This window comes from Pyrus communis, chromosome 6 (genome assembly GCF_041283825.1).
Source record: "Pyrus communis isolate YQ-2024b chromosome 6, ASM4128382v1, whole genome shotgun sequence".
Taxonomy (NCBI): Eukaryota; Viridiplantae; Streptophyta; class Magnoliopsida; order Rosales; family Rosaceae; genus Pyrus; species Pyrus communis.
Window position 1 is genome coordinate 9,063,905 of NC_142570.1, and position 27,126 is coordinate 9,091,030.

Consider the following 27,126-nt stretch of genomic DNA (forward strand, 5'->3'; position numbering starts at 1 on the left):
ATGATCAGCTACTGTCATTGTTTATAATGTTTTGGAAGATCAAAGAGACAGAGGGGACTTCTGATCTCAAACAGTTGCTTGAGGTTGAAAAGGCAACAAAAATGGAAATGGCCTACCCACCCGATCACACCATCCAAATGCCATGAAAGCATGCATGCTTTACTAAATCCAGGTTAGGTGCATCTTCGTTACGAATTCGTACTGTGATGGGAACACCACTCAGCTGATTGCGATCCGTCGTAACTCACGATGAACTTGTCGATCAGACAATTATAACTCATGATGAACTTGTCGATCTGACAATTATAACTACGCTCGCATTGAGTAGAAACTAGTAACTTGAACTTACCCAACAAAAACAAGAGGTTAGAGGTTAGTTTTTGGGGAATCGAAAGACAAAAGTTGCTCGTAACATCCAAGTTTTTTTTTTTTTTTTTTGAATGGTATTATATATACTAATGGAAAAGGATGTGAGTTTAGCCTCACAATAAATTAATATAATGTGGTTCAAAGTTGTCATTTTTCGTAACATCCAAGTTGATACCTAAAAAATAACTTTGATTGTTGGGGTATCTAGGTCTCCTCCTATTAATCAACTCACCCTTTAAAATGGATTTGGGCCAACCCCTTTGAAGCCCACTGCAAAATGAACACTACACAGTACACATTCCTGTTCGATACGGATAAAGAATTCCAAGGACTTTTTTTGCTTTGGGAGGTTTCAAATCACATCGGGTTGGGACTTAGGCTAGGCGTTGAATTCATGGGCACTCTGGTTGAATCCAGTACTTCTGATATTTTAACCGTTAGATCTTATTTTGATATTTTTAAATAAAAATCTAAATGTTAAAACTCTTAGAATACTGGATACTTCGGAGCACTCAAAAAAGTCCCTAGGCTAGGCTGTGTTGCTTGATGAAAGAAGCTGATCAGGGTTGTTCAGGCGGACTCGGCCTCCAACGTCCGTCTAGTGAGTTTCAGCTCCAGTCTTCCTCATGGGGTTGCAAAAAATACACTAGCGTAACGTACAATGGTAGGATAAATGCATTAAATCGATCAATGGAAATTCGAACTTGAATGCAAAGACCCCTGCCAAATGGTAAGCTCTATCCAACTTAACTAACTCCATCTTATTTTACAACCATTTTTTTTTTAACAATACGCACACAAAGTGGTACAAAAAATAAATGACTAAAACCAAAAAAAAAAATATAATAGTCATGAAAATTAAATTTAACAGCTAAAACGCTTCCACCACTAGCACTTAGTGCTACGTACTTAGATTCTCGTAGGTTCATTCTTCTTGTGGCCATTATCTGCTATGACTCCTCCAATTGTAAATAGACATTCCTGCTTAACTGCCAATCACATTTTCACACATAAAACTTTTGTTGCGTTTCTAACGAGTTAATTTTGCATGTGTCAAAATGTGATTTGCAAAAAGCCGGAACAAATATTTTCTAGGAGGGGCCAAAGAAGTTCATTTTCAGCAGCACTTTGTTAGAGGGAGAGAATGGTTTCAGAGTCTCATATATAAACTTTTGCATAACAAACAATTCGAAAGCAATATAGTGTTCCGAGGGCAGTAAACTCTCCCTTTTGGTCCGCTTATGTAAAGAACAGAACACACATCCATTCATACATCTGATCCAATGATCATACTGCCACAAGAAAAGAAGCAGTCCTTCACACGGTCCTAGCATCGCCCAGACTAACCCATAGCATACTTCTGAGTCCAGCTCCTTGCGGTGGTCTCATACTTGTTCTTGTCAGTCTTGTACATATGGGCGATCTCCGGGACCAAAGGGTCATCAGGGTTTGGGTCTGTCAACAGTGAACAGATCGAGAGCAACACCTGAAACATGAAAGTGAAACCAGTGCCTGTGCTTCAGTGACACGAAGGACATATGATTGCATCAACTATAATAATACCCAGATATAAGAAATTTCCAGCCAAACCAGTTTCAATGTGTATGGCAGATCTGATCAAACACTGTTTCCTGTTCAGTGCATAACATCATAACAGTTCAAAAGCCACAGTGCATCACATCAAAATAATTCAAATACGCAATGGGATCCCCAAGATCAATGAGTATTTCACTATGGAAATTTCTTGGTACAATTAGTACAAGTGATGATTCGTCACAAGAAAAAGAGAACGAAAATTATTCTGGCCGATACAGGACTTGTGCTGTTTGTTTCTCATAGAGCTCTTATGTTTGCAAACTTTAATTTGTAAAATTTCAGAAGTAACAAAATTACAAATTAAAATCAAAAGATATAAATCACAAGGGGCCTTGTAATAATAATGGAGTCCACCAAAATCATGGCATAGGATCATATAAAAACCCCAAGTTTCATCACTAGTGATTCGCTTTTCCTGTAGTGATGTAACCACTTCGAGTCATATGTAGAACTCGGTAGGGGAAACTAGTATCTGTAGAACAATCAAATTCGTGAAGAAAGCAATCCTGCTTAGGGCATTAAGCATTTACCTTGGATATGGTCAGGGCAGGGCTCCACTGTTCTTTCAATATGTCAAGGCAAATGCTACCGTTGCTGTTGATATTAGGGTGAAACACCTTTGTCCTGAATGCAACCTGCAAAAACATAAAAAAAAAAAATAGCACAGAATTACATGTAAGTAGCAAAAAGATAAACGAAATAACAGTTGAACAAAATCTTTAATAAGTTCTAATAGTAGAAGTAAAAGATCTTGAAAAGCCAACATAACAGTATTTATGACAACAACCAATATGCAAAATTTCACAGTTTCCTAGTCATTTATCAAAATTTGGAACTTTTAAAACCTCCAATATGGACTTCGGCCAGTGTGTCTATTAGCAACGAACCTTGAAACTAAACCAGATATCACATAGGACTTAAAAGGTCTGTAAAAGTAGCTCTTGTAATTAGTTTACATCATAATTTACCACAGGAACACCACATGTGAACCATGTGGAGTCCCATTTACAGAACAGCCACTAGTAATGCGAACAGGTTACCATTCCAAATGAGGATGCCATTTACTTCAGTACTAATAAGCTAGTGAACAATTGTCAATTTCTAGTATCATGAAATCAACTCCATGAGATATGGAAAATACATTAGGCATCATTCATCAATTAATTAATGTATTACTGTTCAAGAAATTACAATCAATCAAGGCATAGTGGCTCAGGATATGGTCATCTTTCCCAGGCATAAGCCTATTCAATTGGTTATCATATGTGTGAGAAAGATAGCATAAGAATATGATTGACGTCTTTCCAACTTTTTAGGCCAGATGAGGTACTCAACTCTTTGACATCAAGATACTAAGGATTCTGATTCAATTACGAAATCAGCAGAGCAATAAAGAAAGGAACTTGTGCGTATATGATGTGAAATTAATAGAAAGCCAGCAAGTACCTTTGGTGGCTTAAAAGGATAGTCTGGAGGAAAATGGATAGTGACAAGAAACACTCCACCTGCATAAGGACTGTCAGCAGGACCCATTATTGTTGCCTGCCAGTGGAACATGTCTTCTGCAACTGGGCCTAAAGATATACATAAGAGCAAAGGCAATCAAATTGGATATCTGCTGAGAACAATGTCGTTAGTCTTTTATCAAATAGTTTCAGTAAATTTCTAACAACAAAAAAAATTGAAAAAGCAGACAAAAGTTGCCATTTACTATGAAAACATTATACAAAAAGAGTTCTAATAGCCTAGAAGAAGTGAAGGGTTACACTTGCACATAATTTCGTTAATCACAGTAGGTAGACTGCTGTGGCTATAAATGAGAGAGACTTAGTCCATATTCTCCCAACATAATAAACTCTTGCAGCCGTTAAGTGGATTAAACATAAACAATGACAAAAATTATGGTAATACAAATGATGATAAACATAAACAATCTAACCTAGTCAAGTTATTTGAAACTAAAAAACAAATTATTATCATTTATAAGATAAGCCATATATAAGAGGGGAATGTTAATCTTCAAAGTAAACCAGTAAACGAATATGTGTTTATAGTCCGTTCAGTTAAATAATATCACTTAGGAGGAAAATGGGAAGTTTTAGGGTGGGCCATATGCGGGATTCACTAATAGCTTCCCGTTTACTTTCCAGTTACATCTAACGCCCATACCCAACCTAACCCATTGTTAGGGTGGGTAGGTCTAGGTCTACTCTGGATATAGCATATATAACAGAAGAGAAGAAATATCTATAATTAATCCATGCAGTAGACTGTCACAAGGGGGAAATTTGAAACGTAAGGCAGTTTGTCCTTCGTTTCCAGAGTAATGCCATTTATCTGTTGAGATAAAGCGTCGAACAAGAAACCCCAAGACAATACTTAATCACCTACCACGAAAAATAAGAATGCGTCTTTTCCCACCACAACTTATACAACCACGCAATGACCGCTTTACCTAAACAATATTCAAAACAATCAGAAAACAAATACTCAACACTGTTCCAACTTCAAATTACCAGTCAACTTCTTTGAGTGCCCTAACCTTCCTCTTCTTTAGGCTTTCTAACAACATTAATGTCTAACAACTCCGTCTTTGCGACCATCGACAAGCATGAGAATAACAAAAGTCCCACCAAAAACCGCTTTAGCACCTTGGTGGACTTGCAAGACACAGTGATTTTGAGTTACTCAAAATAAGGATCACCCAAAAACCGTAAAGGTTTCCCTTTTGGATGTTAAGTGTGTCCTTACAGACCACCGTTATAGATTTAACACCTTGTTAAATTGGAAATTACCCATTTATAACCAAGATGCTAGATGGATCATCTATTGCCCAATTCGGTATGGTGGGTCGGGCAGGGAAATGGGTATATGGGTAACAAGTAGCAACTACCACACAATAGCACCTTCACTATCATATACCTCTTCTCAAATAGTTCTTAGCCATGCAATTCAGATGACCAACTTTCGAAAACAAATACAGTTTCATTCAATTTTCGACAAATACAAAATTGCATGAGATAAAATGATCAAAGTCTGTCAAGAGCAAGACTGCTGCTTTTACACAGATTTACTGGTTTGGGTTATAAAAAAAATAAAAAAATAAAAAAATAAAAAATTCAAAAGCAAGCATCAATCGAAGGTCAAATCAGATGCCAAAATCTACCCAAAACACAAAATTAAAACTTTATCAGCATACACAAACCAAAAGCAGCATCAAAAGGAATCAGATCGGATTCAAAACTAGACATACCAGCGCTGCACGAAGTAGGAGGATCTTTCTGGAGGTCCTTCAGCTCCTTCAGGATCCGTTTCGACGCCATCACCTTCACAAACAAAAATTCAACCAAACAAACCCTAGATCATAAAATCACCTCAGTGAAAAATCCCCAAATTAAATTTCTGCAAAATTATCGAGAGAGAGAGAGAGAGAGAGGGTTACCTTTGACCTGAGAGACCCTCCTGCTTTATTGATTTTGATTTAATCCTTTCTTTTGGTTTTAAGGTATTTTGAGTTTATTGAGAAGGTGGGTAGCTCTTTGAACAACCACTCAAAATCACTTCTTGGGAAGGAGGAAAGGGGCATTTGTGTCATTTCGTTAAAGCATCACTTCAATCAAAGTGTTCCATCTCATTTACATTATTCATGAATAAGGACAAATTTTTCTGTATGATAGATAGGAAATTGTTATTCACATTTTAAAAAAAAAATTCAAATTTTTTATAATTAGAAAGAAAAATACACTTATGAAAAATATAAAATGAAATTTTTGAAATACTAATAACAGTTCTCATTAGATATATAAATTTTAAAAATATTAATTTGAGATTCAAAACTTTATACGTTACGGTTTTGTTTAACAAAAGATTGTCATTGTACTAAAGTCTTATGCTTTATTATAACCAGTCATTTGTTCTTTTAGTCTTTTCATGATATTTGAAATTTTTTTTTCAAGGGATGTATTTGAATTTTAAGTATCAGTTATACCTTGCTTATCAATATAGAATATGTTTAGAAATGTTTTTAAAATAAGTGAATATTTTTTTATTCTAAAAGCATTTGAAATGCATTCTGAAAAAAGAACATCGCTTTAGGTTGTTTTTCAAAATTTACTTGTATATTTACATTGTTCAATAAAACCTCTATAAAGTTATAAAATTGATGGAGGTGTAGTTAAAAAATATTATTTATTGGCTTATTTATCCTTAATGTATGTTGCATTTCTTATTTAGGATTCATTGGGGGCCATGTATTTTATTTCTTGCACATATGTAATTTCTTTACTTGTACTTTAAGGCGTTGTTCCTTGAGGGGCCGTTTGGTACGCAGACGGGATGGAATAGGACGGGACGGGATGGGACGGGATGGGACGGGACATGACGGAATAGTGGTTCCATGTGATGTTTGGTATGCGCATGACAGAATGAGAGAGTTGTTCCGTTTTGTGTTTGGTAAGCGCAGGACGGAACGGAACCAAAATGTTAAAATGACTAAGTTATCCCTGTTTCGTCTGTTGTTTGGTACAATGTTTGGGTCGGTGATAGGAGCATATTCGTGCAACTTAAATGGCTTGTTCTCGTACATTTACGTTATGTTTCTTTAGTTATTTTAGTCCTTTATGCTTCTTTTGTGTGTTTTCAGGATAATAAGACGTGTTTGACGAAATGATGCATTGTGGAGTGTTTTGGAGCACTATTGGGCTAAGGATGGATAGCTTATACTTGGAGCCCAAGTGTTGGATGAAATTGAAGGCCTTGTATGCACTTGAGGACACAAAACAATGGCCCTAACCCAATCACATAACACCTTGCCATGGGCTTAACACAAACACCATTCCTTGCCATGCAAGGAGGAGCAATTTGGGTCCATTTCATGCACTTAAACCCTAGCCCAATTACACACCAATTTCAGCCACATGAACACAATCTTCCCTCATTGCCGTGGCCCTTGCAAATCCATCCCATTTTCAGCCATTACACTTCATCATTGCAGCCACATTTCCAACCCACATGCACTCTTTAATCATTCAACCATGCATCACACAACACCACTCATTGCACATGCCTTCCCCCTCTAATTCACATGCAAAACCACCAACACATGCACCCATCTACATTCACTTTCCTTTGCCGAGCACTTCCCTTTCATTTTAGCATTTCCCCTTTGCATTTCCACCTTCCCACTTCATCATTGCACCACAAATCAACACATGCACCCTTTAATTCATTTTCAGCAGAAAATCCACTTCCTTTGCCGTGCATATCAATGCATTTCATTCATTCCACATGCATTTCAATTCACATGCACTCATCATCATTCAACCTAGTGTCACTCCCATTCTTTCCCTACAAACAATTCATTCACATGCAACCATTAAACATTTAATCATTTCACTTCACTTAATGCCGTGAATAACCCATTCCACTCCAGATTTCCAGCATCCCATAATCATTCACACCCCTTTAATTCACATGCACTCACATGCATTCACACACACTTCATTTCCCAACTCAATGCCGTGCCTTTCATTCCCATTTCCAGCATGCATTCACATGCATTTTCAGCACCTACACACCTCACACACATGCAATTCCAGCACCAACAAGCATCATTGTCGTGTACCCCTTATGCATTTCCAGCTTTCACATGCTTTCCTAGCTGTTTTCCATCATTAACAAGCCACATGCATTCTAAACAAACAGCCATATACACCTCTACTCCTCCTATAAAAACCCTTGCATTCATTCATTCAAGGACATCTCATTTTCATACACAAGATAACACAAACACTTCCCCTTTGCCGCAAATCCCCTTCCATTTCTACACAATCTCTTCTCGGCTTCATTCCATTCCATACACTCTCCCATTCGCAGAAACCATTCAACCTTAGCCGCTCCACCTTCATTTACAACACACTTGGAGCACCAACACCGAAGGCAACTCTTAAGGGATTTCGACATCAGTTTTGGCTTCAAGGGTTCTTTCTTCTTAATCCTATGTTCACTCATGTTATATATTTTTATGTCAAACCTTTTGTAAACATGAAGTGTAACTAATCTCTCTCTAGGGATTCGATGTAGCCTTGCAAGATTGCCATGTAGTTAATTCAGAATTCTCATTTAATCTATCTATTTCTTGTTTCATTCTCCGATTTAATTGTGACTTAGTGTGTTGATTTTAATGCTTGATCATCATTTGAATTAACCACAGGTTGTTTAGCCAAGATTAAAGCACACATCATGCATAATCTTGGTGGATATGTGAATGAATGAAGGGAATGTTTTGCAAACATCCTGCCGAGTGTTCCCTTTGGTTTTGTGAAAGTTTCTTGTGCACTACCTATTCTTGATTAGGAACCAAAGTTGCACATCACAATTAGGCTCATGATTAGAGACATTTGATCAAATCCACACATCATATGGTTGATCATATCTAAGTGAAACAAACTCAAGAAATAGGTAGATGGATGAGTATAATCTGATTCAACAAGCATGGCCTTGGGTTAGCAATGGTAAAATCGAATCCCTAGCTTCATCTCCATTGGTACTATCTCATTTTATTAGCTGTTGATTCATTCATTTTGTGTTTACTTCATTTCCTTATGCTTTCAAGTTACAACAACAAATTTGCCTACATTGATTAGTTTTATTTCTCTAGTAAAGAGTTCTTGCAAAACAAGTGATTATATAGGTCCAATTAGTCCCTGTGGATTCGACACCCTTACTTGTGCCATTATACTAAACCTATTTTAGCACTAGGAAGGAAGACAACAATCAAAATGGCGCCGTTGCCGGGGACTGATTTCAGTCCCTTATAATTGCTTGTTTTGATATTAAACCTTGTTCTTTTCATTTTAAGTAGATTTCTGATTTTTATTCAAACTTGTTTTATCTTGTTTCAGGTAGTATATGTCAAATAGACTTGCTGAATTAGGCCAAAGAATTGAATGGTTAAAGGGCAACACTTTGGAAAGCTTTGTGCCAACAAGTTCCTCCATTGTCCGTGAAGAAGAGGAAGGGAAACCGTCTAGTCCAACAAGTGAAGGATCTAAGCACTTTAATTGGGAAAGAGAAGAAGAGATGGCGGGCAACCAAGATGATCTTCGAGCTTTGGAGGATTTTGCTCAACCAATCATACCAAATTCACCTTCATGCATCTTGTTGCCCACAGAAGCTAGAAACTATGATCTTAAATCTTCACATTTCCATATGTTTCCTTCTTTTTATGGCTTACCTAATGAAGATCCTTTAGCTCATATTAAAGAATTTTACAATGTTGTGAGTGGTTTACCTTTACAGGGAGTAAGTGAAGCAAATCTGAGGATGAGAGTGTTCCCTTACACCTTGAAAGATAGGGCCAAGGGTTGGTTGATGACTCTAGTACCTGGTTCACTCACCACATGGGATGCCATGGCTAAGAAGTTTTTGGAAAAGTTCTTTTCCACTCAAAAGACAGCCACTTTAAGGGGACAAATCTTCAACTTCAAACAAGATGATGGAGAACCTTTCAATGAGTGTTGGGAGTGTTTTAAAGGCCTTTTTTGCAATGTCCACACCATGGGTTACCTCTTCACTTACAAATGCAAATTTTCTATGATGGACTAACCCAAACTGTCAATCAACTGTTGATAATGCAGCAGGTGGAGCTTTGAAGAAAAAGAATGCTCAAGAGTCATATAACATTTATGAGATGTTGGGATCTAATGCTCAACACAAAGATGTAAGGGGTAAGAGAGTTGGAGTATATGAAACAAGCTCTAATCATGATCTTTCTTTGCAGGTAGCTAACCTAGAAAAGAAGCTTGAATCCGTGCTCAACATGGTGCCAAAAGCAAGTGAAGTGTGTGCCATTTGCAACATACCAAGCCACCTTACTCATCAATGTCCATCTAGGGAGGCTTACCCCGAGTATGTCCAAGAGCAAGTGAACCTCATGAATTCTTACAATCAAAGGCCAATGAATGATGTGTATTCCAATACATATAACCCAAGTTGGAGAGATCATCCCAATCTTTCGTGGAAGAACAACAATCAATTCCAAAACTTCCAACCAAAACCTACTCTTGAGGATACGGTTAAATTGTTAGCCCAAAATACCTTGCAATTCCAACAAACCACCAATAGCACTCTCCAACAACATTCGGCGGCTCTAACCAAAATGGAGACACAATTGGGGCAGATTGCAGATGCCTTGAGCCAAAGAGAGGTTGGAAAGTTTCCAAGCCAACCCGTGATACTCCAAAGGAACCAAGAGCAAGCCAAAGCAATCACTACACTTAAAAGTGGTAAAGTTATCAATAATAGAGTTGGCAATGAAGTTACTAATGAATCTGATCATGTGAATGCAGGGGTTACTCAAGGAGAAAATGAGAAACCAAATGAGGAACCAAGCCATGCTACTCCCTCGTTTGAAGCACCAAATCTTCACAAGGCCGAGAAACCTTACACTCCACCAATACCATTCCCTGGAAGACTTGCCAAGAGCAAGCAGGATAAGTCATTTAAGGAGATTTTTGATATTCTAAGTAAGGTGAATGTTAACTTACCTTTGCTTGATGTCATTAGGAACATGCCAGCTTATGGGAAGTTCTTCAAAGAGTTAAACAACTACAAAAGGAAGTATGGACCACATGAGAAAGTAGTGGTGTCCGAGAATGTAAGTCCCGTGTTGCAAAGAAAACTTCCACCAAAGCTCAAGGATCCAGGAAGTTTTTCTATCAACATCACCATAGGGGACAAGAAGGTAAAGAAGGCGATGCTTGACTTAGGTGCTAGCATCAACTTAATGCCTTATTCCGTGTACCTTTAACTAGGTTTGGGGGAATTGAAAGCCACCACCATCTCATTACAACTTGCGGACAGATCCGTGAAATATCCAAGAGGTATAGTAGAGGATATTCTAGTTCAAATTGATAAACTAATCTTGCCTGCGGATTTTGTAGTGTTGGACATGGAAGAAGCTCCTATACATGACCGAGAATTGCCTATTTTGCTTGGGAGACCGTTTATGGCCACGGCCAAGACCATCATTGATGTGCAAAATGGACTCCTCACTATGACAGTGCTAGGAGAGACCGTTCAATTCAAAGTGTTTGAGTCTCTTTCACATCCTTCTTCATCTCTTGATTGTTATGCCATTGATGTGCTTGATTCGCTTGTTTTCTCTAAGTTCTTGCAGGCACAATCTAATGAACCATTACAAACTGTTTTGAGTCAATCTCAAGATGAGTTTGATGAAGAAGATGCACTCATGGAAGAGGTAGCTGCCTTGGAAGCATTGGCACCGTATCCTTTGAATATTTTACCTCGTTTAGAGCCTTTAGAACCATCGAGGTCACATTTAACCCCTTCCACTGTTAAGGCACCAAAACTTGAACTTAAACCACTTCCACCACATCTAAAGTATGCATATCTAGCTGAATTTGAAACTCTTCCAGTTATCATAACTTCTGACCTCACCCCAAATGAAGAAGATAAACTAATTAGGGTGTTAAAAGAGTTCAAATCAGTTATTGGTTGGTCTATTGCAGATATCAAGGGAATAAGCCCTACCATGTGCATGCATAGGATTCTTTTGGAAGAAGGAGCAAAGTCAACCCGGGAACCACAAAGGAGGCTAAATCCACACATGAAGGAAGTTGTGAGGAATGAAGTGTTGAAGTTGTTAGATGTGGGGATCATATATCCCATTTCTGATAGCAAATGGGTGAGTGCTATTCAGGTGGTACCTAAGAAGGTGGGAATCACGGTGATGAAGAATGAAAACAAAGAGCTTGTGCCCACAAAGCCCACGGCTAGTTGGCGTGTTTGCACCGATTACAGGAAGTTGAATTCTAGCACTAGAAAAGATTACTTTCCTATGCCTTTCATAGATCAAATGCTTGAGAGATTGGCAGGTTACTCACACTATTGTTTTCTTGATGGTTACTCAGGTTACAATCAAATTGCAATTGCTCCGGAGGATCAAGAAAAAACTACCTTTACTTGCCCGTTTGGCACATTTGCATATAGGAGAATGCATTTTGGACTTTGCAATGCTCCAGCAACATTCCAAAGATGTATGTTGGCAATCTTTTCTGACATGGTAGAAAGATTTATTGAGGTATTTATGGATGACTTTTCAGTGTTTGGTTCCTCTTTTGATGAATGTCTTAACCATCTCTCTTTAGTACTTCAAAGATGTCAGGAAACAAATTTGGTTCTCAATTGGGAAAAGTGCCAATTTATGGTGAAACAAGGAATTGTGTTGGGGCATGTAATCTCTAGCCAAGGAATGGAGGTGGACAAAGCCAAAATTGACATCATCACCAATATGGCAGCTCCCACAACCGTGAAGGGAGTAAGAAGTTTTTTGGGACATGCGGGTTTTTATTGTCGTTTCATTAAGAACTTTTCAATGATCACTCGTCCATTATGCAATCTGTTAGCTAAAGATGTTGTATTTCATTTTGATAAAGCTTGTATGGATGCATTCAATACTTTGAAACATGAATTAACCTCGGCCCCTATTATTATGGCACCAGATTGGTCTTTACCTTTTGAATTAATGTGTGATGCCTCTGACTATGCTATTGGTGCAGTTTTAGGGCAAAGGGTGAACAAGCTCCCACACGTGATCTACTATGCAAGCTGGACTCTAAATGATGCTCAACTTAACTATTCCAATACTGAAAAGGAGTTGCTTGCTATTGTTTTTGCCTTAGAGAAGTTTCGGTCATATCTTGTTGGATCTAAAGTTATTGTGTTTTCTGATCATGCAGCCCTTAGGTACTTGATGACAAAAAAGGATGCTAAGCCACGCTTAATTAGATGGATACTCTTACTACAAGAGTTTGACTTGGAAATTCGAGATAAGAAGGGAAATGATAATGTTGTGGCTGACCATTTGTCACGGCTCAATGAAAACCATGGAGTTGGACAACCTTTGCCTCTAAATGAATCATTTCTAGATGAACAACTCCTTGTTATTCAAGAAAAAGAACCATGGTATGCTGATTTTGTTAATTATCTTGTTTGTGGTATAATTAGAAATGACCTTTCTTTTCAGGAAAGAAAGAAGTTCCTTGCCATGGTAAAGCACTACGTTTGGGACAAACCATATTTGTTTAAATATTGCCCTGACCAAATCATTAGGAGGTGTGTCCCAGAGAGTGAGCAACAAAGCATTCTAACGTTCAGCCATACATTGGCATGTGGAGGACATTTTGGTGCCAAAAAGACATCTCTAAAGGTTTTACAATCTGGTTTCTTTTGGCCTACTTTATTCAAAGATGCTTTTGATTTTTGTTCTAAGTGTGATAGGTGCCAGAAAATGGGGAACATTAGCCGAAGAAATGAGATGCCATTGAACAACATTTTGGTGGTGGAGCTCTTTGATGTTTGGGGAATCGATTTCATGGGACCATTTCCATCCTCTTTTGGTTACTTATACATATTAGTGGCAGTATATTATGTATCCAAATGGGTTGAAGCCATTGCTACAATAACTAATGATCATAAGGTTGTTTTGAATTTTCTTAAAAATGTGATTTTTTGTAGGTTTGGAACCCCAAGAGCTATTATTAGTGATGGTGGCAGCCATTTCTGCAACAAACCCTTTGAATCCTTGATGAAGAAGTACAACATCAAACACAAAGTGGCAACCCCGTACCATCCTCAAACCTCAGGACAAGTGGAGATTAGCAATAGGGAGATCAAGAACATTTTGATGAAGACCGTAAGCCCTACAAGGAAGGATTGGTCACTGAGGTTGAATGATGCACTATGGGCATATAGAACAGCATATAAGACCCCCATTGGCATGAGTCCTTATTGCCTTGTGTTTGGGAAAGCTTGTCATTTGCCAATGGAGCTTGAACACCGTGCATATTGGGCCATCAAGAAGTTCAACTTTGATTACAAGGATGCTGGAATAGCAAGGAAGCTCCAACTTAATGAGTTGGAAGAACTCAGAAATGAAGCATATGAGAATGCCAAAATCTACAAGGAACGGACTAAGCTCTATCATGACAAGGCCATCCTACGGAAGGAGTTTCACCAAGGTATGAAAGTACTGTTGTATGACTCATGTTTGAGACTTTTTCCAGGTAAATTGAAGTCTAGGTGGGTGGGACCATTTAAGGTGCTGCAAACATTTCCCCACGGAGCTGTGGAGATAGAGAACATGAAGAATGGCATCTCTTTTAAAGTCAATGGGCAGCGATTGAAACCATATTTGGAGAAAGTGGAGGAAGAGCAAGTTTATCAAGTTGTAGATTTTCTTGAGTTTACAACACCGTGAACAAGCTACCATGTCTTGCCTAGACATTAAATAAAGCGCTTACTAGGAGGCAACCTAGTGTGGTTTGTGTTCTTTCCTCATTTTGTGTTTATGTTGTCACCATTCCATATTCTTTGCCTACTTGCATTACATACAATTTTAAGCATCGAGGACAATGCTTTGTGTTAAGTTGTGTTAGTTTTGGTTAAGTGTGTTTTTGCTTACTAATACGAATGTATATGAGGGCTATGTTTGTAGACAAACTATTGGGTTGCTATGAAAAAGGGTTTTATGACACGGGACATGTCATAACTTTCGAATGGGTGTTTATTTTTAAGTTCATGTTGGAGCACAAAGGTAAGCCGCCTCCCCGAATTTCAATTTTCTTTTATACTAATATGTTGTTAATGATTCAGGCATCCATTCTAGAATTTAAACCATTAACGGATCATTTCAAGTATCACCCTCCATTCAAAGATCAATTCCATGCCGTTTGATTTGATAAAAAAAAAAAAAAAAAAAATAGAATAAAAATAAACATGGCAGAAAGATGGAGCCTTCACAAAGGATGTTTATGTGAAGCCCCACTACGAGGCATCAGAGCAGAAGGCGTCGGAGCAGAAGGCATCGAAGCGGGAGGCATTGAAGCGGGAGGCATCGAAGCGGGAGGCATCGGAGAGGGAGGCATCGGAGCTAGAGCATTCCAGGCCTCAATACTTGGCCAAACGCTGGATGACCCAGGAAAAAGGTGCCTCTGGAGATAAGCCGCAAGCCTTTGACGGTCACTATGAATTCGACCCTCAGATTCTTGCAGCTCATCAAGCTTCCTCTTCATGCCCGACGAATAGTTATTTGCAAGCACATGCAAACTTCTATTCTCGTACTTAAGCTGCTGGATCTCTTGCTTAAGACCTTCCACCTCTGCCATCAATGATTCCACCTGACGGGAGCGGGCAAGCAGGCGTTGGCCCATGTTGGACACAGAGCTCGCACACTGAACACTAAGAGCGAGGGACTCTTGAACGGCCAACTCATCGGACCGTCCTGACAGCAGCCTACTATCTTTTGGAGTGAGGAGGTTCCTAGCTACTATTGTAGCTGTTGTGGCGTCCTGCATCACAGAGTCTTCACCTGAAAGAGGACCGTTAGAAGATAAGAAAGAAGGGCGCCATACGTTACCTTGACGCGGCACGCCCGTTTCACTGCTGAGACTCAATTCTAAGCTAAGGTTCGATGGGTTTGCCATTTTTTCAAAAGTGTCCAAAGAGAAGGGGTGGATGAAGTTAAAATTTCAAAGGGCCGGAGACGATGTTCAAGAATGGGAATTCTTCAGAGTGTGTATGTTGGCGGTGATCGATACCTCTATAAGAAGCCAAGGCGACGCGTCCACCGATTCAAAAAGCCGGAATTTCCGGCGTAATTTTGGCGACGCTTTCTCAGCTTTTTAGAAGACGTGTTCAACTTTGTCAAAAGATTTCTTCTTTTCAGAAAACACGTGGAGGCCATCATCGCAACTACACATCTTTAGCCGACAAGCGCAAAGTCCGGCGACGCTTTCTCTGCTTTTCAGAAAACGCGTGCAGCTTTGTCAAAAGGAGCCGCATCCGCACTACTACGTGTCGTTCAGAAAGTAAAGGGGCGCCTGCTCAGAAATCGAAGGGGCGTCGTTCAGAAATCAAAGAGGCGCCACTATTTCAAAAAGCCGGATTTGCGGGATCAAAACGTTTGTCGACAAGGGTAAAAGAAGAGTACCACCACTTGATATTATCTCTATATATGTCGACCTTCGTCTTTTATGGCAAGACAAACCTGAAGAAAATGCCCAACTCTCCCTCACCTTTGAGGGCGCACTCCCAGCAAAGCCTTTTGAAATACTCAATTTTTTCTTCTTCCCCAAAGATGATACCGGATGCCTGGAGTACAGTGTCTAATTCATTACTTTGCTCACTATGGCTTAAAGAACCTTTGTTTTCCATCTTTGTTATCCAAACACCCCAACCCCCATTATACCCGTGACTTCAATCTTGAAAGTTATGTATTTCAATTGTGGAGTTTGAACTTGGTATGAGCATATGGTGTCACTGGTTCTCGCATCTAAGTAGTAGCATTCCATTCATGAGATCATATCTAAACATGCTTATTAACTCCGGAAATTGCTTCCTTATGATACATATATGTGAGTGTTCGTTTTTATGCTTACATCAATCTTCTCACATATAACTAGATTAGGGTATGTAGTCAGAAAATCTGAGTGAAAATTGAGTGCATATTTTGTAAGGAATTGAGCAAATTCTCTAAGGCATGTTACTACATTCAAAACATGGTTTTAAATGCTTAATTGTGAACTAATATGTGGTGACTATGATTAAGTATGTACTTAAGTGTCAAGATAAACAAAATCTGTGGGAATGATGATTTTTGACATGTCATGTGCATTGGAAATCCCGGAGACAACGTTGGAAGGTTTAAAATTGTCTTTGGTTTGTTTCGTTTCGTTTTGTTTTGTTTTTCTGTTTTGCTCGAGGACTAGCAAAAGCTAAGTGTGGGGGTATTTGATAGGAGCATATTCGTGCAACTTAAATGGCTTGTTCTCGTACATTTACGTTATGTTTCTTTAGTTATTTTTGTCCTTTATGCTTCTTTTGTGTGTTTTCAGGATAATAAGACGTGTTTGACGAAAGGATGCATTGTGGAGTGTTTTGGAGCACTATTGGGCTAAGGATGGATAGCTTATACTTGGAGCCCAAGTGTTGGATGAAATTGAAGGCCTTGTATGCACTTGAGGACACAAAACAATGGCCCTAACCCAATCACATAACACCTTGCCATAGGCTTAACACAAACACCATTCATTGCCATGCAAGGAGGAGCAATTTGGGTCCATTTCATGCACTTAAACCCTAGCCCAATTACACACCAATTTCAGCCACATGAACACAATCTTCCCTCATTGCTGTGGCCCTTGCAAATCCATCCCATTTTCAGCCATTACACTTCATCATTGCAGCCACATTTCCAACCCACATGCACTCTTTAATCATTCAACCATGCATCACACAACACCACTCATTGCACATGCCTTCCCCCTCTAATTCACATGCAAAACCACCAACACATGCACCCATCTACATTCACTTTCCTTTGCCGAGCACTTCCCTTTCATTTCAGCATTTCCCCTTTGCATTTCCACCTTCCCACTTCATCATTGCACCACAAATCAACACATGCACCCTTTAATTCATTTTCAGCAGAAAATCCACTTCCTTTGCCGTGCATATCAATGCATTTCTTTCATTCCACATGCATTTCAATTCACATGCACTCATCATCATTCAACCTAGTGTCACTCCCATTCTTTCCCTACAAACAATTCATTTACATGCAACCATTAAACATTTAATCATTTCACTTCACTTAATGCCGTGAATAACCCATTCCACTCCAGATTCCCAGCATCCCATAATCATTCACACCCCTTTAATTCACATGCACTCACATGCATTCACACACACTTCATTTCCCAACTCAATGTCGTGCCTTTCATTCCCATTTCCAGCATGCATTCACATGCATTTTCAGCACCTACACACCTCACACACATGCAATTCCAGCACCAACAAGCATCATTGTCGTGTACCCCTTATGCATTTCCAGCTTTCACATGCTTTCCTAGCTGTTTTCCATCATTAACAAGCCACATGCATTCTAAACAAACAGCCATATACACCTCTACTCCTCCTATAAAAACCCTTGCATTCATTCATTCAAGGACATCTCATTTTCATACACAAGATAACACAAACACTTCCCCTTTGCCGCAAATCCCCTTCCATTTCTACACAATCTCTTCTCGGCTTCATTCCATTCCATACACTCTCCCATTCGCAGAAACCATTCAACCTTAGCCGCTCCACCTTCATTTACAACACACTTGGAGCACCAACACCGAAGGCAACTCTTAAGGGATTTCGACATCAGTTTTGCTTCAAGGGTTCTTTCTTCTTAATCCTATGTTCACTCATGTTATATATTTTTATGTCAAACCTTTTGTAAACATGAAGTGTAACTAATCTCTCTCTAGGGATTCGATGTAGCCTTGCAAGATTGCCATGTAGTTAATTCAGAATTCTCATTTAATCTATCTATTTCTTGTTTCATTCTCCGATTTAATTGTGACTTAGTGTGTTGATTTTAATGCTTGATCATCATTTGAATTAACCACAGGTTGTTTAGCCAAGATTAAAGCACACATCATGCATAATCTTGGTGGATATGTGAATGAATGAAGGGAGGGAATGTTTTGCAAACATCCTGCCGAGTGTTCCCTTTGGTTTTGTGAAAGTTTCTTGTGCACTACCTATTCTTGATTAGGAACCAAAGTTGCACATCACAATTAGGCTCATGATTAGAGACATTTGATCAAATCCACACATCATATGGTTGATCATATCTAAGTGAAACAAACTCAAGAAATAGGTAGATGGATGAGTATAATCTGATTCAACAAGCATGGCCTTGGGTTAGCAATGGTAAAATTGAATCCCTAGCTTCATCTCCATTGGTACTATCTCATTTTATTAGTTGTTGATTCATTCATTTTGTGTTTACTTCATTTCCTTATGCTTTCAAGTTACAACAACAAATCTGTCTACATTGATTAGTTTTATTTCTCTAGTAAAGAGTTCTTGCAAAACAAGTGATTATATAGGTCCAATTAGTCCCTGTGGATTCGACACCCTTACTTGTGCCATTATACTAAACCTATTTTAGCACTAGGAAGGAAGACAACAATCAGTCGGGACGAAACATTTTTTTTCTTCTTCTTCTTCATGATGTTGCTTATCTATGATATATTTTGTACACTATACTTGGATGTGTTTATATTTCGTACCATGTATAACAGAAAACAAGAGACATGTATTTGTACTTTGTTGCTCATATAATTAATTTAGTGGGATAATACATCAGTTAATTTTATGTGATTTAAAAAAATAATAGGGTGAGAGCATGCCATTGGCTTGGCACTTGGTACATGGCAGTGTAGCCACAATATGTATATGGTTATGTATATGTGATGAATTACATATGAAGAGGTTGGCGTGGTAGAACAACTGTTGATGCAATGGCTATGTTGGAATCTTTGACACAATCTGCTTTCATCTCTTCGTCATCACATTGAAATGCAAATTGTGTCAAACAATATGTATATTATAAGTTAAGTTGTGAGACAATTGGATGTCTATGGCATTGGTTGCCATGCAAGGATGAAAAATATATAAGTTTAATGATATTATCTTGCTAAAGCAATAAACATGAAATATCCAGAACTTAAACATGAAATCCCAAATTAAACATTCGTCCTAACTTCAGATAAAAAAAAAAAAAGAAAAAAAAAAGAAAGATAATGTCTTACTAAATCTCAGAAGTTGATGTAGTTCATATCATACTAAACCCCCTAATGCTCAGATGCCATCCATATACATTTTAATGAAATCTGCCTTGTGAGAGCTGGGGTACACCAAATACTCATCATATCAGTATCTTTCACTAATTTCATTGAAATTCTCAGCACCTGATCATATAAGAGACCCATGGCCTGAAGCTGAGAAAGTAACTTGGCTTTCGCTTCTCTCAAAGTAAAACTTTCACCTAAATTCTTCATTTCAGTAACTGCTTTATCCCAACCCTCACGGATAACAACTAAAATATTTGCATCAGCATTATTCTTATTCCTCTTCCTCTTCCTAATAGGTTGAGATGCACTGGATGTACCAATAGAAGGAGATGGGGTAGGTGAAGTTTGAGGCATCTCAATGTTTCATCATCATCCTCATTTTCCAATCCCATGTTTTCAATTGCATCTGCTGCTGATTCAGCCATACTACCTTTGGCTCGATCTCTCCCAAACACCGTACATAAGCGTGGATACAACGAAAATGGCTTATTTGGTTTGTAAGATGCATTAGGATGTTTCTACAATAAGAACCCAAAGAAATCAAAGTTATGACTTTTAAAGCAACTAATTGAAAAAGAATAAGAAACAAAATGTACCTTCACACACAGTTGAAGTACATCGTCACTATCCACAACAACACATTTTTTTTCATCATCCCAACCAAATCCAGAGGTATTTATCATGTCATATGCAAAGGAATACTTTTCTTTTAGACGCTTCAGCTTGTTTTGTATATGCTTTGGCTCTATATTAATGCCCGGAATCATCTCCCTCATCTTGGTGGCAACCATTACAAATGTACCATCCTTAAAACTGCCGGTCTCACACCTAACACCATCAACTACCATCTCCTCGAGGATGGTAAGCAGTACATCCTCATCATGATCATTCCAATTACGTGAGGTGGCCATATAATCTATCAAAGAAACCGTAATATTACATATGTAAAACAAAGAAACATATTGTTAGTGGAGCAAACATGATGCAATTAAGTTAATATATGCCTACAACTTTTTACAAAGCTAAATTACTTCATAGTGGAAAAGGTAATCCAGTGAACAATATATACGATTAATTAAAAAGCAAATCCAATGAACAATATATATGTTTTTTTTTTCACTGTTGTTTTGGGCAGTATTGCAACTTCTTGGTTTTCATATGTAGCATTAGTAGGTGAGCATCAGTGATGTAGCATCAGTAGGTGCAACATCAGTGATGCAGCATCAGTAGGCTGAAAGCATCAGTGATTTTGATTTAATGCTTTCTTTTGGTTTTAAGGTCTTTTGAGTTTATTGAGAAGGTGGGTAGCTCTTTGAACAACCACTCAAAATCACTTCTAGGGAAGGAGGAAAGGGGTATTTGTGTCATTTAACGCATCACTTCAATCAAAGTGTGCCATCCTATTGACATTATTCGTAAATAAGGAGAAATTTTTCCGAATAATAGATAGGAAATTGTTATTGACATTTAAAAAGAAAAAAATTTCAAATTTTTTATAATTAGAAGAAAAAAAAAACACTTGTGAGGAGTGTAAAATGAAAATTTTGGAATACTAATAATAGTTTTCATCAGATATATAAATTTAAAAAATATTAATTTGAGATTCAAAACTTTATACCTTATGGTTTTGTTTAACAAAAAATTGTCATTGTATTAAAGTCTTATGCTTTATTATAACCAGTCATTTGTTCTTTTAGTCTTTTCATGATATTTGAATATTTTTTTTTTAAGGGATGTATTTGAATTTTAAGTAGCAGTTATACCTCGCTTATCAATATAGAGTATGTTTAGAAGTGTTTTTAAAATAAGCGAATATTTTTTGGTTCTAAAAGCATTTGAAATGCATTTTGAAAAGAAAAAAAAACATCGCTTTTGGTTGTTTTTCAGAATTTACTTGTATATTTACATTGTTCAATAAAACCTCTATAAAGTTATAAAATTGATAGAGGTGTAGTTAAAAAATATTATTTATTGGCTTATTTATCCTTAATGAATGTTGCATTTCTTATTTATGATTCATTGGGCACCATGTATTTTATTTCTTGCACGTATATAATTTCTTTACTTGTACTCTAAGTCGTTGTTCCTTGATGCCCAAGGCCCTCTTGTGTATAAAGGGTGTTGAATGCCATTCCTTTTTTCACCTTCAAATCAGCCAGGCCACCCAAGGTCATTATGAAAAATCAGTTAACCGGACATATTCGTGTTGAGTTGTGCAAGAAGAAAACATCAAACTCCAACCGGAAGCAACATTTATAACAACGTAGAGGTGTGTTTCCTTAAGAAAATTGTAACGTATTAATGTGAAGTTTATTCCTATACAAAACTAGTCCCAAGTTGGGACCGGAATTTTTTATGACTTTAAGGAAGTTATATCTTTCTAGAGTATTACTTTAGAGAGATTTTACTGTAATTGTTACTCCATGGTTGAAAAATGGTTAGAAAAGTTACCCTTGATATGTGTAGAATTTGATTTACGTATTAGATTCATGAGTATAAACTTTCTATGTAGGGAGAATTTCAAAGTCACTCTTGGCTGTTGGCTCCCCTTTGTGAATTCTCTTCTTCTCACTTGGGAAAGCATCAATGCAAAAGGTATTTAACAAATTTTGATTTCTTCTCTCAAGTGTATATTCAACCATTAAAGCGAGAGCAACTTCCATGATACAACTACATGTCAGATTAATATTTCGAATCACGGAAGTCATCCTCCACCGAGGTCAAGGCACACCGAAAAGAATTCAGGGAGAGTGCTTTTCCCCACCACCAACTCACCTCGAAATTTTGAGTTCTCCCTCCAATATTCTTCACATTCTGATGAACTTTGGCCACGTAGAAATCAGCATCAAACTTAACTTGCAGCCCTGAAAAGTGAAAAACTTCGTGTAGAGAGAGAGAGAGAGAGAGAGAGAGATGAAACTTTGAACAAACAAAACATAATTTGAAATGCCATTGTGAGAATCAACAGCCACTAATACATTGACAATGACCTAACTTTCTACCTAAATGGGATCAACTTGATAAAGAAAATAAAAATTACCACATATTTGTTCACTAACTAGACCAAAAGCATTTGAGATGAAATGAAATTACACCAGAAGGGAAAAATGGCAAGTGGCGCTCGCTCATTGTGAAGTTGGGTTTTCTGCTCTAACCACCGGCAGTGGTGTTGAGCTCTCGGATCTGTTTTCAGAAGATGGTCGATTGTCATTATCAGCCCGGTGGACGTTTTCTATCATCTTCGCTACATCCAGCATTTTAGGTCGTTGATCAGGCATCCTTGCAACACAAGACATGGCTATCTGTAACATCTCCACCATTTCCTCCTCTATGTATAGATACCTCATCAGCTCTAAGTCAAACACTTCCGCTGTCCACTCCTCTCGGACAACTGAATGAACCCACCTGACCAAATGGATGATCTCATCGCCAGCAGTAGTATGGATTGGGGATTTTCCAGTAAGGAGTTCCAGTAACACAACCCCAAAGCTGTAGACATCAGCAGGTTGTCCTGATTTCCTAGTGTCTGTCACTTCTGGAGCTCGGTAACCAGCAGCACGAGAGATTGGTGGGGCCAGTGAGCTCGTTATAGTTGCCAAACCAACATCAGAAACACAACCATACTGTTGAGTGTTTACAAAGATGTTTGAGGCTTTGACGTTTCCGTGGACAAGCTTCCCACCATTCTCTGTATGAATATGAGCAATTCCTCTTGCAGCTCCAATTGCTATTCTCAGTCGGGTATCCCAATCTAAAGGATTTCTGCCCTCTCCTCTTCTACCTGAAAATGGAAAGAATATTGCAGGATATATATTAGTCGCTACTACAGGGATGATGCGTGCAGCATAGACAATGGAGTAAGAATGCCAAGCATACCACCAACCAAATATTGTCATACCAAAAGATGTCAATGCCGAGAACTACAACATATTTTCATCAATAAAATTGAGTTCCTCCCGATTACCAGCCACAACTTTTGGGGGTTTGAAGGCTTGATCAAGATAAAACTAGGATGCACCAAAGAATAGCGCATGATGTGTAACATACAGTATTTGCCTGACGGAATGAACACTTCCAACGCACCACGGGGTTTACAAACAAAGAACTCTAGAATGGAAGAACCAGAGGAACTTCTACCCAAAGAAGCTTTTCAGACAGATATTTACTCCCCGAATTCCAAAATATCACTTTGTATTGATTAACCATGGATTATCCTAGTTTCAAAACTTATATTTCTTGGTCAAAGAAATGTTGAAGCCTTACAAAGGTATAAGGCACAGTAACACCAGTGAACGCACTCAGACTCTATGAAGCTACTTTCTCTTGACTAGTGAAGCAGCAAGTGATGTACCACAAACTTCACACAGTGTTGGTATGAACCATATAGTATTACTCGACTAAAAAAGGGTAATTATTGTTTTATTGATTAAAACAAGATTAGCTTCTAAACCTCAAAATTCAAGCATTAAACAATTCTAAGCCACAGGAATAGTAGAAGTGTTACTTGGCAAAGGAGTTAACTGAATTATCCAAAGTCTACACCATGTACCAGCAGAATATCTTTTAACAAGTTTTGATCCTATATACATCCAGAAAACCAAGACATGTTCTAATATTTGACGACCGAAGACCAGTTAAAAACATTGAGTTGAAGCGAAGACTCATAGTATTCATCTAGGTTTCGGGCTAGTTCCAAATGGATCTATCACATACCTAGTAGTACAGTTCCAACATATTATAATGATTGAATACAAGTTATTCCACCAGTGTTAGATGCTGCTGAGTACTTATAGAAAGATAACATCGATAACGTACAGGATATCAAGGGTATTATTAACTTCAAAAGAAAGAGGTACAACAGTCAGCTATTTACATTCAACACTTTTCAACAGAAAGATTATCAGCGTGACCAGGCTAACATTTATCAAATATGAAATATGGAAGACAGTAAGTTACCGTGTAATAAAGCAGAGACACTCCCTTGATTGTAGTAATCATATACCATCAGCTTCTCATCTTTGGAATAATAATACGCCTTCAATTCCACCACATTTTCATGCCTAATATTGCCGACAACCTCCATATGTTGCTCAAAGTCCCGCTTTCCAACATTGACATCCTTCAACCTCTTCACCACCACACAGGTTGCATCTTCTAGTATTGCCTTATACGCTGTACCAAATGTCCCCTTTCCAAGCACCTCAGCTGAAGCCCTCAATAAATCCTCCAGATCAAATGCGTAGTGGCAGCCCTCAAAGAAAGCCAGTTTATTATTCGCATCTTGACTCCGTGAGATCACCTTTTCTGGTGACATTCCCCCCTTGGACAACTTTCCAGAAAGCCCATCTTCTTTCTTTCTTCTTGAGCAGAAAACAAGTATCAGAAATGCAAACGCTACAATGCCTAAAACAGCACCAGCAATTATAATTCCCAGCAGTGCTGTCTCCCCAAGCTTCCCACCATTCTTAGGTTTCGGATATGGTTTAGGGGCGGGCGGAAGAACAGGAGGATACTCAGGTGGAAAACTTGCAAAAGAAATGTTGTTACCAATAAACGCAGACCTCGGAAACCTCTGAAGTGATTCGGGGACAATACCATTCAGCTTGTTGTTAGATAAGTTAAGCTGCTGCAATTTATGCGATTGAAGATCAGGGATTTCACCCGAAAGTGAGTTGTTTGCAAGATCCAATCCCCAAAGCTGAGTCAAATTCGAGAGTGAAAAAGGAATGCTCCCATTGAAGTGATTGTTAGACAGATTGACAATGGTGAGGTTCTTCCAAACTGAGAAGTCCAAGGGTAATGGCCCAGAGAAGTTGTTGAACTGAAGATACAGAAAAGACAAGTTCTTCAGATTGGAAAAATCAGAAGGGAACTCCCCACTAATCACATTGGATCGAAGACTCAAAATCTGCAGCCTCGAGAGGCGGCTAAGCGTGTAGGCAGGAATCTGGCCGGTAAAGCCAATGCCGGGCAATCGGACGGCTATCACGTGAGACTTATCCTCACTACAAGTCACTCCAGTCCAGTGGTCACACACAGGACCGCTCTCATTCCAATTCAGAGTGCGAGAGTGAGGCAAATTGTTCAAGAAATCGAGCAATGCCTGCTTATCCTCAACTGGGTCTGCATTTCCTTGCAAGAAAATCAAACCCAAAAGCAAAATCCAATACAAAACGCCAAGACCCGCCATTTCCCTCACTACCCTCTCACCAAAATCCCAAACCCTTCAAATAACGAGCTGTTTCTGGGAAGTTTCAATCTTTTCATGCTTCTGACAAAATATAGAGGGAAAAAACAAGTTAAAAATACAAAAGACAGAATGTAAAGCGAAAACAAAAAGAAAAATAAATCAGATTCCGAGAAAATTGTCGAGAAAAAGCAGAGAGGTGACTCTGAGAAATTTGAGCTTTTGCAGGCTTTGAATATCGTGTTTATATAGTAAAAAAGGGAGTTATTTTATTGTGCAAAAACCAAAGTACGCAGTAGTACCACCAGAAATCGAGCTTCTTTTTGTTCTTTGTTTGCTTTGAGCTTTGCAAGTTCAAATTTCAAAAAATTTACAGAAACCCAAGAATTTTACATGGGAATTGTGTTCATAAACTGTAAAAAAAAATAAATAAATTGGAAAACCAAAGTGCACAGAAGCTCAAAACATACCTTTACATAAACACCATTGATTTCAGAACTGACCCATCAAGGTTTTCTGCTATTTTGAGTGAACCCAAGTCGAATACAAGTTCAAGTCTGCCTCTGAACCCAAAAAAATTCAGAGGAAAATTACTATATGGTACAACAAAGTAAAATGTGGAGAGAGAAAATTACTGTGAGGAATGAGAGAGAGAGCAGTGGAAACGTACATGTTATGATGACTCTAAACTGATGGTGCCGGAAGCTATTAGCATCCAATGTGAATAAACCTGAGGGGGAGGGGGAGGGGGAGGGGAAGGAGGAGAATACTGTTGCAAAAAAGGCAAAAGGTAAATGATTTTACCTTTTTTTGTCCTGTTTTTGGGGTAAAAAGTGCAAAAACAAGAAGAATGAAGCCGCTATTTTAATTCACGGGATTTGGAGGGCTCTGGAAAAATACCTGTTTTTCCGAAGAAGCTGAGTGAAGGAGAAGAGAGTGGTGGCTGCTGCTGCTGCTGCTGCTGAGGAGTGCGGGGTGGGAGTTATTATAACGTAACCGGTGGTGGGAGCGAGTAGATCGTGCGTTCGTGACTTGGTGGACGCAAACGCCGTTATTGTGGTTCGGATGGTGACGTGGTGTGGTGGGGATTTGACATGTGGACCCGATTGAGGTGCTCTTCTCGTTCTTGAGCGGTCGTTAGTTAACGATTAGGGTAGCGATGGGTGACGGCGTTTGGTTGACTTTGTTAGCACGAATTTTCATTTTTTACTTTAACAAAAAAATATTAAATTATTATATACGGGTTGTTGACCAACACTT

The 27,126-nt window shown here is 38.4% G+C and overlaps 2 protein-coding genes and 1 non-coding gene across 4 annotated transcripts; all 3 read right to left on the reverse strand.

Annotated features, from left to right (window-relative positions):
• Window positions 1-1,514: 1,514 nt before the first annotated feature.
• Window positions 1,515-5,545, reverse strand: LOC137711188 (ubiquitin-conjugating enzyme E2 10). 2 transcript variants are annotated; one of them, XM_068450398.2, is made up of 5 exons: window positions 5,408-5,545; window positions 5,219-5,291; window positions 3,412-3,539; window positions 2,496-2,600; window positions 1,515-1,855 (listed from the first exon to the last, which is right to left on the reverse strand). In XM_068450398.2, the coding sequence occupies exons 2-5, from the start codon at window positions 5,286-5,288 to the stop codon at window positions 1,712-1,714; spliced, it is 447 nt and encodes a 148-aa protein (XP_068306499.1). In that variant the 5' UTR covers window positions 5,289-5,291; window positions 5,408-5,545; the 3' UTR covers window positions 1,515-1,711. The 2 variants fall into 2 exon arrangements, with proteins under 2 accessions (XP_068306499.1, XP_088551848.1); XM_088695722.1 differs by having other exon boundaries at window positions 5,219-5,322; window positions 5,408-5,456.
• Window positions 5,546-9,423: 3,878 nt separating this feature from the next.
• Window positions 9,424-9,529, reverse strand: LOC137733058 (small nucleolar RNA R71). Its single transcript, XR_011068376.2, has one exon. It is a non-coding gene; the product is annotated as a small nucleolar RNA R71 (small nucleolar RNA).
• A 13,070-nt stretch (window positions 9,530-22,599) lies between these two features.
• Window positions 22,600-26,907, reverse strand: LOC137711124 (putative inactive receptor kinase At4g23740). The gene is made up of 4 exons (XM_068450331.2): window positions 26,537-26,907; window positions 26,337-26,429; window positions 24,636-25,950; window positions 22,600-23,460 (listed from the first exon to the last, which is right to left on the reverse strand). The coding sequence occupies exons 3-4, from the start codon at window positions 25,867-25,869 to the stop codon at window positions 22,805-22,807; spliced, it is 1,890 nt and encodes a 629-aa protein (XP_068306432.2). The 5' UTR covers window positions 25,870-25,950; window positions 26,337-26,429; window positions 26,537-26,907; the 3' UTR covers window positions 22,600-22,804.
• Window positions 26,908-27,126: the final 219 nt, after the last annotated feature.

Excerpts from the sequence above, each read along its gene's own strand:
- LOC137711188 (XM_068450398.2), bottom strand. The coding sequence starts at position 5,288 with ATGGCGTCGAAACGGATCCTGAAGGAGCTGAAGGACCTCCAGAAAGAT. Across the intron at positions 2,601-3,411 it reads ATCCTTTTAAGCCACCAAAG|GTTGCATTCAGGACAAAGGT; the intron begins GTACTTGCTGGC and ends ATGTTTTTGCAG. Across the intron at positions 1,856-2,495 it reads CTGCCCTGACCATATCCAAG|GTGTTGCTCTCGATCTGTTC; the intron begins GTAAATGCTTAA and ends TTCATGTTTCAG.
- LOC137711124 (XM_068450331.2), bottom strand. The coding sequence starts at position 25,869 with ATGGCGGGTCTTGGCGTTTTGTATTGGATTTTGCTTTTGGGTTTGATT. Across the intron at positions 23,461-24,635 it reads TGTCTCTGCTTTATTACACG|GTAGAAGAGGAGAGGGCAGA; the intron begins GTAACTTACTGT and ends TTCCATTTTCAG.